General features: G+C 41.0%; 2 protein-coding genes across 4 annotated transcripts in view; both read right to left on the bottom strand.

Annotated features, from left to right (window-relative positions):
* Positions 1-3,477, bottom strand: LOC308392912 (glycolipid transfer protein-like). The gene is made up of 5 exons (XM_080876265.1): positions 3,267-3,477; positions 2,764-2,822; positions 2,527-2,660; positions 2,282-2,432; positions 1-414 (listed from the first exon to the last, which is right to left on the bottom strand). Exons 1-5 carry the CDS (start codon positions 3,367-3,369, stop codon positions 232-234), a joined length of 630 nt encoding a protein of 209 aa, XP_080732391.1. The 5' UTR covers positions 3,370-3,477; the 3' UTR covers positions 1-231.
* A 1,962-nt stretch (positions 3,478-5,439) lies between these two features.
* Positions 5,440-16,468, bottom strand: part of git2b (G protein-coupled receptor kinase interacting ArfGAP 2b) — a 22,206-nt gene continuing 11,177 nt past the window's right edge. The window contains exons 9-20 of one of the 3 annotated variants that reach the window (XM_080876261.1): positions 16,333-16,381; positions 16,145-16,217; positions 15,939-16,036; positions 15,725-15,836; positions 15,126-15,277; positions 14,868-15,020; positions 12,503-12,712; positions 12,259-12,348; positions 11,594-11,676; positions 8,366-8,521; positions 6,890-6,953; positions 5,440-6,372 (exon numbers count right to left, since the gene is read on the bottom strand). In XM_080876261.1, the coding sequence (XP_080732387.1) occupies positions 6,163-6,372; positions 6,890-6,953; positions 8,366-8,521; positions 11,594-11,676; positions 12,259-12,348; positions 12,503-12,712; positions 14,868-15,020; positions 15,126-15,277; positions 15,725-15,836; positions 15,939-16,036; positions 16,145-16,217; positions 16,333-16,381 (1,450 nt within the window). In that variant the 3' untranslated portion in view covers positions 5,440-6,162. Of the gene's footprint in view, positions 6,373-6,889; positions 6,954-8,365; positions 8,522-11,593; positions 11,677-12,258; positions 12,349-12,502; positions 12,713-14,867; positions 15,021-15,125; positions 15,278-15,724; positions 15,837-15,938; positions 16,037-16,144; positions 16,218-16,332; positions 16,385-16,468 lie in introns of all 3 variants that reach the window. The other 2 variants (XM_080876260.1, XM_080876262.1) reach the window with 2 other exon arrangements.

Consider the following 16,468-nt stretch of genomic DNA (forward strand, 5'->3'; position numbering starts at 1 on the left):
GACTTTAAACTGCATTTTATTAAGGCATCATCTTGAGAGCAAATTCACAGTGCTAGTAATGATTACTGCATCATCAAAGTAATAAATACCACCCAAGAAGGGACACACAAAAAAAAAACAAACAAAAAAAAAACAAAAAACCCAGTCCTAATAAAAACAACTGGACGTCTGTGAAACCTGAGAGTGATGCAGGATACTCCTGCGCGTCCGGTCCAGCCATGTGCCGGGACATCAAACGGTGTAGTCCAGCTCGGCATTTAGATTTGTGTACATCTCGTAGATGGCATCTATAGTGGCTGTGTAATTAACCAGGAACTGACGCATGTTTGCCAGACAGTCCTCCTCTTTCACTTCCTCTCCTTTCGACAGAGCCTTCAGAAAGTTTGATCTGTAGGGAGCTGCAAGTAACGCAGCCTATGAAACAAAAACGAAAAAAGATGGAGAAGCTGGTTTTACTGAAAGGTTAAATGGATTTTAATGAAAACTATGAAGATGGGTGTATGTATGCAACATTATATAGCATGTAATGAAAGTGCTTTGCTGTGGATTGTCTTTTGATGTAATCTATTAACCCAGGACCAAAAGCCTTATCAGCTCAGGAGACAATATTGATAAGATTATGTTGGCACAAATGCCATTATTGAGCCTGCTTATGAGTCTCATTGTTTATCCTTTATTGATCCCTAATCAATTTTCTGTGTAGAAGAATAGACCCATGCACCCATTTTATCTGAATCTCCACACAATGTCAGAACAGCATGGAGGGGGGGGCTGCAAGTAAGGTGACCACAGTGTAACAACAACTTGTGGGGCAAAGAGTGTTTGTGTGGGACACATTACACACATTTTGACATTGCCAAACTAAATAAACACTCAAAGGTTTGTAGGTTACGGGTTTGGCAACAGCTGTATTTTATTTGAATGCCACTTTCTTAACTACCTTGCAAAGTACATGCAATAAAAAGCCAAAGGAGGTTAGAGGAAGTGGAAAGTTGATCTAATATTTGTATACTTCTGTGTTCCCTGTACTTCTACTGTATCACCTATACCAGGGGTGTCAAACATAAGGCATGGAGGTCAGAAATTACCTAAAGTTGTTTTTTTTGTTTTTTTAAATTGCAGTGCAAAGTCCAATTCACCACCTGTCAGTGCTTTTTTTAAAATTATGCATTTATTTCTTTCAGTGTACGCCCCAAAAGCTTTGCAGACGGATTTTTCAATTCTTTATCATTTAAAAAACTGAGGCATTTTGTTAAAACATACGTACGATCCCACCCAGTTTAGAGACCGCTTGTGAACAAGGGCACATTGGACGGCTTTGGAAATGTAAATGAGGGTGTGGATTTTAAACTTTAACTCAGTTTGACAGATTTTCCTAATGATAAAGACCTCTACCATGGCCATTCATGTTATGCAAAAGTAATTAAGTAATAGATACAATGAAATGACAGAAGGTTACACTATCTACTATGGAAATGTATGATTTTACTGTGGGTCTACAATAAAAACAAAACAAGGTAATTTTCTGTCGATTCTCAGGTTTATAATTACAGAGCAGTCTGGGCAATGAGCTAACTGAACTTTTTCTGTAATTCTACACATTTATTTATTAAAATTTGAGCCCAGGGTGTCATGCTGACAGACGTCTGTCATGTACTACAGCAGCAATTCTCCATCACGTAGAAAAATTGAGACTTCCTATTGAAATTGTTCTTCTTTTCCCTCATATCAAAACATCTCATGGATTAAGCATGTAAATCACAAAGGGCTGTATGTGGCCCACAATGTAAACTGAATTTGACATCCCTTCTTATACCAATAAGTTAAAAATGTTACATGAGACTTCAGCCATATTCTCATAGTTGCTAACATCCTCTGTTAGACGTAGTTTCCCCAACTGCATTTCCTTTTTTTTGTGGTAGGTTCCATCACCTCCACAGCTTAACTGCAATTTTTCCCTCTTGATGTCGTGCTGGCGACAAGATTTGGGACACTTGCAAAATGTGGGACTACAACATAGGGATGGGCTCAAGAGACAAAAATGCTGTGCAGCCTCATAAGGTGAGGCACCTAAGGTTACAACGCTTCAAAGTGAAACGCAGTTGTAATGAATCTGAAAGCATTTTTATGCAGTGTAGAGAAAAACACGCCAGCATGAGGCGATTGCAGTGGACTGCACAATCTGAAACCAGTTCTCGATTCTTATCAGTCTGGGTGCGGTTGGGGTGGTCTGTGTTGTGTCACAACAAGAAACAATGAATTTCTTCCACATGTTACTCACATTAAAAATCTTTTGAACAATCCAGCCGTGGTATCGCTTCAGTGCCTGCTCATAGGCTTTTGTGATATTAACCCGAATGAGGTTGGGGTTGTTCTCATCTCTGTCCCCGTCTGCCAAACTCTGGAGCAGAATCTGGATGAAACGGAGACCCCTGCAGGAGAAACGGAGTACATAAAGGCTTTCATTTCACTAGACGAAAGTTGAACAGACAGTATGACACAACTTTGAGTTCAGGAGGTCCTTACCTCTTCAGCCACATCAGAGCTAACGTTGCTCCAATTTTAGGCCACTCTGCTCCATGAGCCTCTCGCTCTGCCACCACAATGTCCTCCAGGGTGGTGTACTTTGCGGGATTAGTGACATATACCGCTCTAATTTTCTGAAAATGCACATTTGAGTTCAGTTTGCATGTCGGAGCTGAACCTATCTCTAATTTAAATCGCTTACAGTAACACAAATAGATATGCCCGCCTGCATCTTACCGTTATATTGCCGTTAATGTCTGATTTGATGATTGAAAACACTTTTGATCCTAAGCAGTCTGGAAAAGAAACGAGACATTTGAGAGCAGGGCCAATAAAATATGAATGAGTTGACATGTCCCCGGCTCAGAGGAGGGGATGAATGCCAATCAGCTGTTTACAAAGAGAGAGCTAAAAAAAAAAAAATGCCGTGAATGCACAGTTTCAGTTAAGTCACAATGAGGGCAATGTGTGCTCTGTTCACAGAGTCAACAAAGAGTTTCTCTATAGGCCAAACGGCCGCAGCTGGTTGACATGGTCCCCGTGACCCGACACCTCAATTTCTGAAGTGAAATAACCACGTCCCGACGTGAAAACCAAGCTCAGGTGGTCAGACGACGTAAAATTTAAAAAAAAAAAAAAAAAATTCAGCCAAGTACGAAGGCTGACACCGTAGCGACGCGAGGGAACTCGCAAAGTCACCTTACGTGTTTTTGTATGACTTCAGATGGAGTTGCACTCACCAAAAAACGCAGGGATATGAGAGACGGTGTCCAGGAATGTCTTCGTGTCGATCGCCTTGTCAGGGGGCAGTTCACAGAACTGATTTTCCATTAAAAGCGACATGATCCTTCCTTATGAGCTTGGCGAGCTTGGAGAAGAGCAACGGCAGCGAGCAGCTCTCGGCTGAGAAAAACCCGGAACTATGTTCTTATGATGGGTGGGGAAGCGCAACCGGCCACTTTCGCTCTTCACCAACAGGTGGGAAATAATTCACGAGCCTGGTGAAAACACGCGGTATGTCCACAACACACACACAAATAAGACGAGGAGAAAAGATGAGGTATGAATGACTTTATTATACCTAAGGCAGGGATTGATTTGAACCACAGATAGGGCAGGCTCCAAGTTACAGGGAGTTAAATGACGGTTTTGACTCCAGGGTGGAAGTAACTGAATACGTGCATTATAACATTATAAAGTCAGTAGTTTATGTGCTTTTAAAAAAAAATGGCAGTCTAAAAAGTATTTATATGCTACTTAAATTGCTTTGCGTTACATTTTGTTCACAGAGGTACTATGGCTGGTTTTTAGGAGATGAATGGCAGTGGTATTTATTTTCTAAAAGACAGCCTTCGTAGGTTTGCTGTAACCACCTTTACATAATGCTCTACTACCAGACCAGGTAAGATCAGACCATGCTATTCAGTAAAACCTAGCCTTCCTTTAAGACAAAGGTGTAAAACATAGGGTACAGAGGCCAGACCAGCCCACCAAAGGGTCCAATTGAGTCCAGGAAGGCAAAAAAATTCAAACTTTTAACAGTATTTTTTATACGTTTTAAAGCTTTATTTCTAACACTGATATCATTCGTGGCCTGCCAAGCTACACTAAGTAATACGAAAACTTTTTTTTAAATATTTAGTATCCCATTAAATAACAGTTTAATGGAATAACATTCCCCACTTTTACAGTCCTTACTAAAACTGGCACATTTTCTGGAAATGAGTCTGGATAATGAGCAGTCAGTGCTTCTTTAATTATGCATTTATTTCTTAAAGTGTAAGACCAGAGAACAGTTTTGCTGATGGGTTTCAGTTCTTTATAATGTAGAAAAACGGACACGTACTGTTAAAACAAAAAAAACAAAACAAAAAACCAGTATGCAGACTTAGACAAATAGTTTAATATTCTGTCAAAAACACACCTAAGAAGACTTAAGCAACTAACCAGAAGTGAACAGTATACTCATGTGCACTGAAGACGTTTTAAGGATACTTCTAAATGTCTTTTTAATCCTCACCCAGCCACCTAAGAAAGCAGTTTTAGATAGAAATGAACGTGCATGTTCATACTGCTGTGGTTACAGTTAAACAGGCGCTTTAGATTTTCTTTAACGCATTCTAACAGGTAGTCCTCTTTAAGGAAATTGAGCAGTGATAAATTAATCTGCTTTTTTCTTTATCTAGCACCAATTACATTACACTTTAAATTGCACAGTAAGGACCCTGCAATAAGAGCACAACCCTGCCGTCCACTTGTCGTGCAGCGTATTCCAGTTTTCCTTCCACCCCTGGTTCAAACACATCTGGCTCACAGTGAGTGTCACATTAGACCCGTGTTCTACAACAACTATTCTAGAACTGAGGGTACAATTACATTATCATTGGCTCTAAGCCGTAGGCGGTACATACTCGACCACATGAAGCGTCTAAAATACTGGAGTTAAAACACCACACTAAAATAAACAGACCACACGTTTCCTATAACTAACTGCCGGCTGAGACGTCCCAGACCTCAGAACAAAAACGTTAGCCTGCGCCGAGCATCGTGTTAAACCAAAGCTTATGAAAATAAACATTGATATTTTCTTAGAGGTATGACATACAGTTTATAAATAGAATAGCATTTGGATTATTCTGATAAAGAATTACATGGATACATACATCTCACATATTTGCATAACGCTAGTAAAATTGATTCAAAATGGATTTCACACAGGCCACTGAGGCCAACGCTCACACACACACACACACACACACACACACACACACACACGCACACACACACACGCACACACGCACACGCACGCACACACGCACGCACGCACACACACACACACGCACACACACGCACACACACGCACACACACACACACGCGCACACACACACACACACACACACCATCTTAAGTATGGCTGTAACATTATAACTCAAAAAAGAAAAAACCCCAAAAAACTATTGATACTTTACTTATAAACATTGTTTCAACCCGCAGATGGACTGAAACTGCTGGAGTTGCTGGATGGGCTGAAAGTCTGGACACTCACACGGTGCTCGATACACTGAAGCTGCTTTTATAATCACAGTTGGCTTACTGAACAAACAATTGAACTTTAAGCAAGCAACACCACAATGATTCAAGAACAATGAACACTGTAACTGCCTCTTAAAGAAAAACAAACATTGTGATTGGAGTAGCTCATCTGTTCTGATCATTGCTGCTAGGTAAGACATGATCGTCTATGAGTACCAGAAAGCGGACCTCAGTGAGCACAGCTAATGACTGATGGTGTCCTCTAGAAGGAAACGGATAATGCAAAACTGTTTGTTCTAATTGCTTTTATATACACAGGCAACACTGCACTTCTGGAAACTGAATAGATTCAATCTGTGAGGTAAAGAACAAGTATTCCCCCCCCCCCGTATATATACACACACTTTTTATTACCATGGTATAAAAACAAAATAAATAAAGCTTTTGATTGAGCTATGATTTTGCATGTTATATTTTTTTCTCCACCTCTAGGAATGTACACAAAAGCTTACACTGATTAATATGGGGGGGAAGGGAAACCATTGATTAACATCATTTATATGCTGTATGTTTGGCGCATTGGGAGTGTCTTTGGAGTTTAATTAGTTGTTGTTTTCTTTGGTTGTCACAGTAACAAGTTGTTTGGCAGCTTTGGCTATGTCATAGGCGCACTGAATGACCTGCTGAGTGACCAGCTGGATGTCTGACGGGCTGAGGTTGTGTTCTGCAGCCTTCTGGCACTCTCTGTGGAGCCGGCTAGCGCTTGAAGTCAGCAGACACAGAGACCCTCGCACTGTCTCTGAGGACGGCCTCTGAAGGGAGGAGGGAAGGAGATTTGATAAGGCGAGGACATGAAAGCGTTCGTAATCACTTTATGTGCTAGGCAGGCACTGGATTTCTATGAGACTACAACAAGGTAAATATTGAGATGGTAAAACAAGATCCAATACAAGCTATGTAACAAGCAGGTGCCACCTATCTGGACAAATAATTTTAAGCTGCTTTCACACATCCAGCCAAGCTATGAGAACAAAATGTCAGATCTGGTTCGATCAGACATTAAGCACTCTTTACTCTGTTGGGTCTCTATTACAAAGTCCGTCTGATGTGAGAATATAGCGAGTTTCACTCAAGCAACACCCTCAAAGAGTATTTGGCTTAATAAAGATTATATCCTGTTGCGTGCTACGTGTGATAAAGTGCCGCTTCTGACAATGTCCCAACCTTATTCTCCTGACATTTTCAGGAGTTCATGTGTGGAAACAACTGCCTTCAGCTGTTGTCAGACAAAGCAAATTGTTCCATTGGACACTGAGCTGCTCATCTTACCTTGGGAAACAGGGCAGCCATCTCTGTCACAGCCATGCAGATTTTTTCAGAGCAAGGCAGAAAGCTGCAGTAGGAGGAGACAAGAAGGATGAATGGGTGAAATTTTTTTCCACAAACCTTTCTCAAAACGATCAAAAAGAGCAACGGGGTGTAATAGTGTTTGGCTATTTAGGATTTCATTCAACTGTTTTCAAAGTTGTACAGTAAATAAATAAAGAATAAGCGATCATTTAAAAACAATACTTGGCACCTTTCTGTTCTATGAAAGCAGTGAATGGCATTTCTGGGCAGGGCCACACCACGAAGGACATTTATTTAACACCATTTTAAAATCTGCTGCCTTGATCAGCAGCACGTCTTAAAAATGTGAACAGACCGAAACAGTCGATGTATGTAATTTATCTTTTAAAGCCATTTGAATGAAACGCATTTTTCAATAATCGAACCAAATTTTTTTATGTCACTCAAATGTGTACACACATATACAGTCTGATTGTTGTGCACCCACATGACTAACGTAGGCAGTGCTAACATGCTAGCACCAGCAGCCTGTCCTTGTTTGTTTACACACTGCTTCAGTTGAGAGGTTGTATGCCAGTTTAGTCGAGCAGAATCGTGCTGGTTCACACGGCTGTTGTGCGTTATACTTTCCACCGTTCTTATTTACAACTTCCCATCCCAGAGAGACAATGGCTCTAGTTCATTAATAAAATATGAACTATTATTTTAGTACCAGCTAGTGTTTCTAGAAGCGACACGGAAGTTCAGCAGCATTTAACCATGTAGCTGCTCATATCCCTGGAGCTAGATGGGAAACATTGTTAATCTCAAGATATTTACACAAAAGAAAAAGGGGGACAATGTAAGCAATAACCTACAAAAAGGAAAACGGGTAGCAGTGTGGAACAGTTAAAAAAAAAAAAAAAAAAAAACCTACAGTAAAAATAATAAAGAAATTATTAATAAACAAGTAACTACTGTGGACTTGGCAAACCACAGGGGAAAATAAGATCATGTGCTGTTTGTTTCCTGTTAGGTGCATTGACAGACCTAAGACCCACACTCCTTAGACTCACACAGAGGGATCCTAAACAGGGCTGGAAATCAGAGTGCTGCTTGGTTATCACCAATATGTGAGTAACTGTATTCACTCTGCAACTCAGGTGAAAATAAGGAGACTTTTAGTTCCTTAGGATGCAAGCTGGCATCATCCAGGCCAAGGCCCTATACACAACTTTTAAAAAAACCACTGACCTAAAAGCACCTGGGCAAAGTCAGCTCTTAAACATATCAGGCAGAATGACAGAAATACAAGCACGGAATCTGAGCCAGACGGTGGAAAAACTGAGGTTCACAGTGCATCGGGTGAAAAGATTTTATTTTGAATAGCTAGAAATTTCAGATGTTTTTGAAATATAACTTGGCTCATTTTGTATAAATATCACATTACATGTTATTCATATAACTGCTCAATACCTTTCATGTTTGGTCTCCTGGGCAGCTCTCAGAAGCTCCTGGATGTTCTTAGTGATCTGCTCCGTTTTACAGATGACGTCCTCTGTGCAAGGCAGGGTGGCATCCTCCTCGCCCTCCTCCTGCTGGTGGGCTGCTTCAGAGGCAGCAAGAGGGCTGCTACAAATAAAAACAGAGAACTGACAACTGATCTTCTTACAAGAGTGTTACTTAAAGAACCCACCAAACAATGAATTATACAACAAAGGTGGATCTTTTGAAGAGGATAATGAAATCAAGATGAAAACAAAAAGTATCACACAGAGAGTTGACCTCAAAAGTACCTGTTGGGTGGAGTTTGGATAAAAGAAAAACTCTACTTTGAAAGAAACAGCTTTTTACAGAAACTGGTTGACTTCAGGCTAAAGTCAGGGTCAGGCTTCTAAAAGCTAAAGGACGATAAATTACAGAGGACAATATTCTAAATAACTGATCTGTAGTGAAGCCAGTAGGTGGGTGCAGTGTTTCCCGACAGACTTCGCTTGAACGGTGAAGCTTTTGACTGGTACTACACATCCTGCAATTTAATGCCATTTTTTCATAATTGGTGGGAATAATGCAGTGGCTTTATTAGTGGAAAATCCCCTTGCTCTTATTTTGAAAGTTCAGTTGCTCCTAATCTCCCATTTTCCATTGGGCAGGCTGACCGGGTCGCTGTTGTGGCGGTCCTCAGCTGCCTCTCAAGAGACTAGAACATTTCTTAACAAGTAGTATACCCTTACTTAATTAGATTCACTCCTATTTTTTCTTTAAAATAAGGTTAATCTTATCTAAATTCATAAATGTTAGAATTTGGTTTATATGTCAAAATATTTTTGGGAACTGTATATTATTTCATTGAACCGTGCAGGCAGGCTGAATGGCTCAAAGCCGTTTTTTTTCCTAAACACCTGTCAAAACTAATCCACATCTGGCTTCCCGTTCTCCATTCCTGTGACCTTTAACTTTGTAAGCTTTGGCTCCATCAATACTGTCATGTCTCGAGACAAGAAACAGGGGGAAAGGCTTATACTTTTTTTTTTCCATAACTTGTTCCTTTTGCTTTGAACATCCATCCATCCATTCGCTTCCGCTTTTCCTTTTCAGGGTTGCGGGGGGCGCTGGAGCCTATCCCAGCTTTCATAGGGCGAGAGGCAGGGTACACCCTGGACAGGTCGCCAGTCTGTCGCAGGGCCAACACACAGGGACAGACAACCAGTCGCACTCACATTCATTCGCACATTCACACCTAGTGGCAATTTGGATTATCCAATTAACCTATCCCCACAAGCTGCATGTCTTTGGACGGTGGGAGGAAGCCGGAGTACCCGGAGGGAACCCACGCAAACACGGGGAGAACATGCAAACTCCACACAGAAAGACCCCGGCCTGATGTTGGAATTGAACTCAGGACCTTCTTGCTGTGCGGCAACAGTGCTAACCACTGTGCCACCGTGCTTGCTTTGAACAGTTGGTATATTAAAAAAATGTGATGCGTGCACTTCTTTCAGGAGAGAGTAAGCAAATCTTGCAAAGGGGCTTCTTTGATGTTTTATACAGGGAGTGCAGAATTATTAGGCAAATGAGTATTTTGTCCACATCATCCTCTTCATGCATGTTGTCTTACTCCAAGCTGTATAGGCTTGAAAGCCTACTACCAATTAAGCATATTAGGTGATGTGCATCTCTGTAATGAGAAGGGGTGTGGTCTAATGACATCAACACCCTATATCAGGTGTGCATAATTATTAGGCAACGTTCTTTCCTTTGGCAAAATGGGTCAAAAGAAGGACTTGACAGGCTCAGAAAAGTCAAAAATAGTGAGATATCTTGCAGAGGGATGCAGCAGTCTCAAAATTGCAAAGCTTCTGAAGCGTGATCGTCGAACAATCAAGCGTTTCATTCAAAATAGTCAACAGGGTCGCAAGAAGCGTGTGGAAAAACCAAGGCGCAAAATAACTGCCCATGAACTGAGAAAAGTCAAGCGTGCAGCTGCCAAGATGCCACTTGCCACCAGTTTGGCCATATTTCAGAGCTGCAACATCACTGGAGTGCCCAAAAGCACAAGGTGTGCAATACTCAGAGACATGGCCAAGGTAAGAAAGGCTGAAAGACGACCACCACTGAACAAGACACACAAGCTGAAACGTCAAGACTGGGCCAAGAAATATCTCAAGACTGGTTTTTCTAAGGTTTTATGGACTGATGAAATGAGAGTGAGTCTTGATGGGCCAGATGGATGGGCCCGTGGCTGGATTGGTAAAGGGCAGAGAGCTCCAGTCCGACTCAGACGCCAGCAAGGTGGAGGTGGAGTACTGGTTTGGGCTGGTATCATCAAAGATGAGCTTGTGGGGCCTTTTCGGGTTGAGGATGGAGTCAAGCTCAACTCCCAGTCCTACTGCCAGTTTCTGGAAGACACCTTCTTCAAGCAGTGGTACAGGAAGAAGTCTGCATCCTTCAAGAAAAACATGATTTTCATGCAGGACAATGCTCCATCACACGCGTCCAAGTACTCCACAGCGTGGCTGGCAAGAAAGGGTATAAAAGAAGAAAAACTAATGATATGGCCTCCTTGTTCACCTGATCTGAACCCCATTGAGAACCTGTGGTCCATCATCAAATGTGAGATTTACAAGGAGGGAAAACAGTACACCTCTCTGAATAGTGTCTGGGAGGCTGTGGTTGCTGCTGCACGCAATGTTGACGGTGAACAGATCAAAACACTGACAGAATCCATGGATGGCAGGCTTTTGAGTGTCCTTGCAAAGAAAGGTGGCTATATTGGTTGCTGATTTGTTTTTGTTTTGTTTTTGAATGTCAGAAATGTATATTTGTGAATGTGGAGATGTTATATTGGTTTCACTGGTAAAAATAAATAATTGAAATGGGTATATATTTGTTTTTTGTTAAGTTGCCTAATAATTATGCACAGTAATAGTCACCTGCACACACAGATATCCCCCTAAAATAGCTCAAACTAAAAACAAACTAAAATCTACTTCCAAAAACATTTAGCTTTGATATTAATGAATTTTTTGGGTTCATTGAGAACATGGTTGTTGTTCAATAATAAAATTAGTCCTCAAAAATACAACTTGCCTAATAATTCTGCACTCCCTGTATTTGTGATCAAAGTGGCCTTCATTTTAAACCTATACAGAGAAAATGGTGTTTTAGTCTTTAAAATCAACAGTTAACAGAAGAAGATCTTACCCACTCTCCTCCATTTCAGAGTGATTGGGTGTAGTGTCATAGTCATTCTCCAGCACTGTACTCTGTCCTTCCAGACTACAGCCCTGTAGGAATGTCAGAGGACAACAGTCAATCAAACACAGTATATACTGTATGTGATTAGTTAGATAAGTTATCACAGCAGCAAATGTGGCCGCACAGAAATTAGAAACATGCAATTCTAAAATCAAACCTGTGATCTCATTATTATTAAGGCATCTCACTGTGAAGAGAAAAAAAGGCAGAAACGATACAATCAGTTCATGTGGCGGAGCACAGCTGCACTGCCCAGGATGCGATTAGTAGACGCGAAGATGTCAACTGTCCTCTGTTTTATCAGAAAGTTATCCCTAAAAAGCACACTGTGGTGATCCGTTATACATCTTTCACATATACTGGATTCAGCTGTCGGATTATTCAAGCAGCCATCTCTGATGCAACATGTCAGCACTTTTGACAATGAGAAGCTGGGGTGCTCAGAAACTGAACTGTAGCAGAGGCACTGCAGTGCATGCATGCAGGCAGGAGATGCTGAGAAAAGGCAGTTTATAGACACAGGTCAGGAGAGAAGACTGTGGGGTCAAAGAGGACAGTTTTCACCGTCCCCTGGGGCTGCCTCTGAGCCGCGGGAATTTTCAGTACTTAACCCTTCGAGATCTCTCATCCCACGACCAGGAGAGGGAAGAGGGGAAGGTAGGAAGGGAGGAAGCAGCCGTCCCCAAAGGACCCCTACCAATCTAGAAAGGGGTCAAACCAAGTTGAGCATACTCTATTGAGATGCAATGAATGAATGAATGAATGAATATAAAAAAAAACAACAACACCAGCCCCAAGCCAGGCATCACCACTTTGGTAAATTAAGAATGAAAACAGTGGTACTCCTGTGCTTACATTGGTAGGGAAGGGTTGTAAAATGACTCCATCGTCATGCCGAGCTGTGTCAACTCGGTGGGGGTACTGCCTTGGAGTAGAGCCCGTCTCATACATGGACCTGGCGCGGCCTCCGCGAGGTTGCTGTCGACCAAAGAGGCCCTGGGGTTGTTGCTGTCCGCTGGGGGTTTGCCATCGCAGTGTTGTGTTTTCAGTCTGCAGGGAATTCAGCTGTAGAGAACAAAAACATCTTTCAATTTGACTCTTAACTGTGAGCTGATCTCCACACAAAAGCCGGGCGCGGCACCAATAATAGAGTAGATTACAGCTAGGCCTCCAGGTGGGAAGCTATTCGGATAAGGTTCAACTTATCTTCATCTCTGTTTTGTTCTTGTTTCTGCTCAAGGTCCTTCAAACAACAAAAGGCTTGCTTCCTTGACAAATGAAATGCTGACAATGTATGTTGAAAAAACAAACAAACAAGAAAAAAAAAACAAAAAAACACCACAGATCTTGAAGTGCAACACCCCCTGATAAAGTGCCACAGAGGGGGTTGCCCTTATTTACACAAACAGTGCTTACACTCTGAAAAAACAACAGCTTCAAGAAACAAAAAGTAGGTATTACTATGCAAAAGTAAGCACATCAAGTCAATATTTAAAACTATGAGACATACCCAAGGTAAAGTTGAGAGGCATCAATAAAATAAACCTGGGATTCTGATGAAGCACAAGGGGTACAGACCGCACAAAAACTGGGTTGTCTACAATTTTGTCCTTTGCTTTAGTTTATGTTTCTGAGTGCAACAATGACTGATGTAACATATAACACAAATTACATTAGAAAATGCAGTTATAGAGAAACAGTTTTTCCCTATTATCATCAGTATTGTAAGAACTTGAATGTATATATTTTCTCTAACAACAACAACAACAAAAAAAAAAAAAAGCCTTTGTTGACTGATTTTGTTGCACTTCAGTCTCTACATCCACAGGCTTTTTGTTCGGCTCTGCTACTTTTCTACCAGAGAGAAGGGAAGGGAATAGTAAACACGATTATTTCCCAAAAGCACGTAGAACTGTAAAAATGTGCATGTTTCCCCACCGGGGAAAAGAGGGACTTTCAAAATACCAAGATATGAGGAAGTGAGTGATGTGGCATGCCTGAAATAAATAGTATAAATTAGACAGTTGTGGGTTGTGGGTCTACAAGTCAGGAACCTAACTTGCTGACATTTGTGTAATGGAAAAAGCTAACTCCAGTTATTTTTCTGCATTTAGGTGGTTCCTAAATAATCATTGCAGATTTATGCTATGGAGCAAAATGTCCTCTGTGGGTTGCCTTTTAAGATCTGACATAGGATTTGAGTTTACATCACAAACATCTATAACATAAAATACTGCTTTGCAATTTGAAATCTGCTATCCTTGTCACAGGAATCTTAATGCATCCAGACACATTGTAGCCATTTTCTCTGTTCACAAAAAAACAACAGCATGACTTCCTTAAATGATTTTCAGTTACATCTAACTGCTTATTAACACAAAATATCTAATCAGCCAGCCTAACAGGAAGTCAACATTAACTCAAAGAACCACTTATTATAACCAGCGTGTGCAGAAGAAGAACAACAGGTGGAATCTTGAAGCAGATGGGCTACAGCAGCAGAAGACCACACCATACATAACTCCTGTGAGCTTAGAGCAGGTAACTTGCACAGGCTCACCTAAACTGGACAAGAGAAAATTGACCTGTGACCTGTGATGAGTCTCAATTTCTGCTGTGACATTTGGATGATAGGGTCAGAATTTGGTATGAACGATTCGAAGAACAACTGTTCAGGCAGGTGGTGGTGGTGAAATGTTGTGGGAGCTATTTTCTCTGCACACTTCGGACCCTTTAGTACCAAATGACCATCATTTAAACACCATAGCTACCTGAGTATCGTTGTTAACCATGTCCATGACTTTATGACCACGGTGTACCCATGTTCTGATGGCTGCTATGATAACATGCCAAGTCACAAAGCTCAAATTTACAAAATTTACAGTTACCTCAGTCTTGAAGACAAAATAAAAAACAAAACAAAAAAACCCAGCATTTCTTTTGTTTTTCATTTTGAATAATGTATGATTCTATCTATACATACACACACACACACAAACCATTTAAGACTGTGTAGAGTTAAGAAAGCATTTTAGGGTAAAGACAGTGATACATCTCATCTATAAACCCTGAGTTGGGTTATACTAACATTACATGTTAAACACAATTTCAGGATGTTATGTTTAAATAGCAACATTATTATGCAATTTATAACCAGAACAAGAAACACCAGAGACAATGTGATACATAAAGTGACCTCGACTTTTGCGTCTTAACTAACCTTGCTCTGCATCAAACGTAGCTCTTCACTAAGGTGACAGTTGACTTTCAGAAGCTGTTGTATTTTGGCTTCTGATGCAGTGAGGGCGCTCTTCACCTCCATAAATTCTTGCACTGTGATTGGTCCATCAGACAGATCAGAAGACTCTGAGCTCTGCAGTGAAACATGCATACGGACATAAGATGGGATTCATTTGATCTGTATTACAAGTAAAGCCTACAGTAAGCAATGGAATAACAGGCTTCAAGAGACATTAACCTTGGTCCTTCCATCATTGCAGCTGTCTCCACATGTTGCCTCTTGGACCGGCTCTTCATCTGATGCCACACTGTCGTAATCTGGCTGGTCATTATCTTGGCCCTCACTGTTGTGGTGACCGTCTATTCCCTGAAGGATCAGCTCCACATTATCTGAAAGCAGAGCCAAAGATCAAAGGACTAGGGATCAAACAGCAGTGCTGGCTACGGGCAGCTGTTTCAATCCCTTTTTATTGATTGAATCTAACACCCAGCATTCTTTATAGTGACCTCCTACAATTTTTCTTGGTTTTCTGTGAGTTGCAGCATGCAGGACATTATTAAGCCCCTTTTCACACATGGTTGAAACTTTAATTGTTGCCTGTGTACCGTAGCGTTGTCTATATTTCGCTCCACATTGAACTACAAAGAAAACACTTTCTGCATCTTATTATAGGCCAACAAATTTAGGTTCCCCCCCCACTGCTTGCGGTTTTTGAAAATGTTCTTCTGTTCATATGCTAAGCAGGACATTTACAAACTTAATATAGCCCAAAAAACAAAAGCAGATTAGCAGGGGAATTTAACATGTGCTACAAGTGGAAAATAATCATGTCCTACCTTTGGGACTTTCACAGGAATTACCCCACTGCCGTCGCTTAGCATCTGTTAGAATATCGATGACCAGTGTGGCAAATTCGTGAGCACTAAACCTTGCCAATTTCTGACGACCCTGAGAAAGCAAATAGATTAAAACCAAACCAATTACCAAATCTACTAGTCGCACACAAAGAAGTGAAGTTATAACATGAGGACATAAGGTGACAGCACTTGCCTGGTTTCTGGTAGATGAGTACTCAGGATTGACAGGCAGAAAAGGAACAACTGTGGTGTCTGTTACCAGCGTGCTGTGGTTCTGAGTGGCCAGCCACACTGAAAAAAGCAAGACGCACATAATGTTTAAATAAAATGTAAAAGAGGTTTATAGACAGTGTGATTTTTAAAAAATTATTTTTTTTAAAACAGTTCTTGTAATTCAACCTGCATCCGTTTCTCTTCTGTCGACTTCATCATAAACATCCATGGCCAGCTCTTCAAACTGATGGTTGCTTAGCTACGGCAAAGTAAGCAGAATTAGCACTTCTGTTTCCTAAAGAATAAACAGCAGATGAAGAAGAGGCTACACTGTAAATGTCACGGGAAACAAATCCCATGTAAAAACGTCTTACCGACTGCAGCTTCTTCTTTGCAGCTTTTGCAAACTCTGACAAATCCAGGCTGCTTTAAATGGAGAAATTAACAAAGTTTATTTATCCTGCAGGAAACGGCTCCACACTCACAAGAACAGTGGCTCGTGGCAAAAAT

The sequence above is a fragment of the Rhamphochromis sp. 'chilingali' genome, assembly GCF_963969265.1.
Source record: "Rhamphochromis sp. 'chilingali' genome assembly, chromosome: 2".
In the NCBI taxonomy this organism is placed as follows: Eukaryota; Metazoa; Chordata; class Actinopteri; order Cichliformes; family Cichlidae; genus Rhamphochromis; species Rhamphochromis sp. 'chilingali'.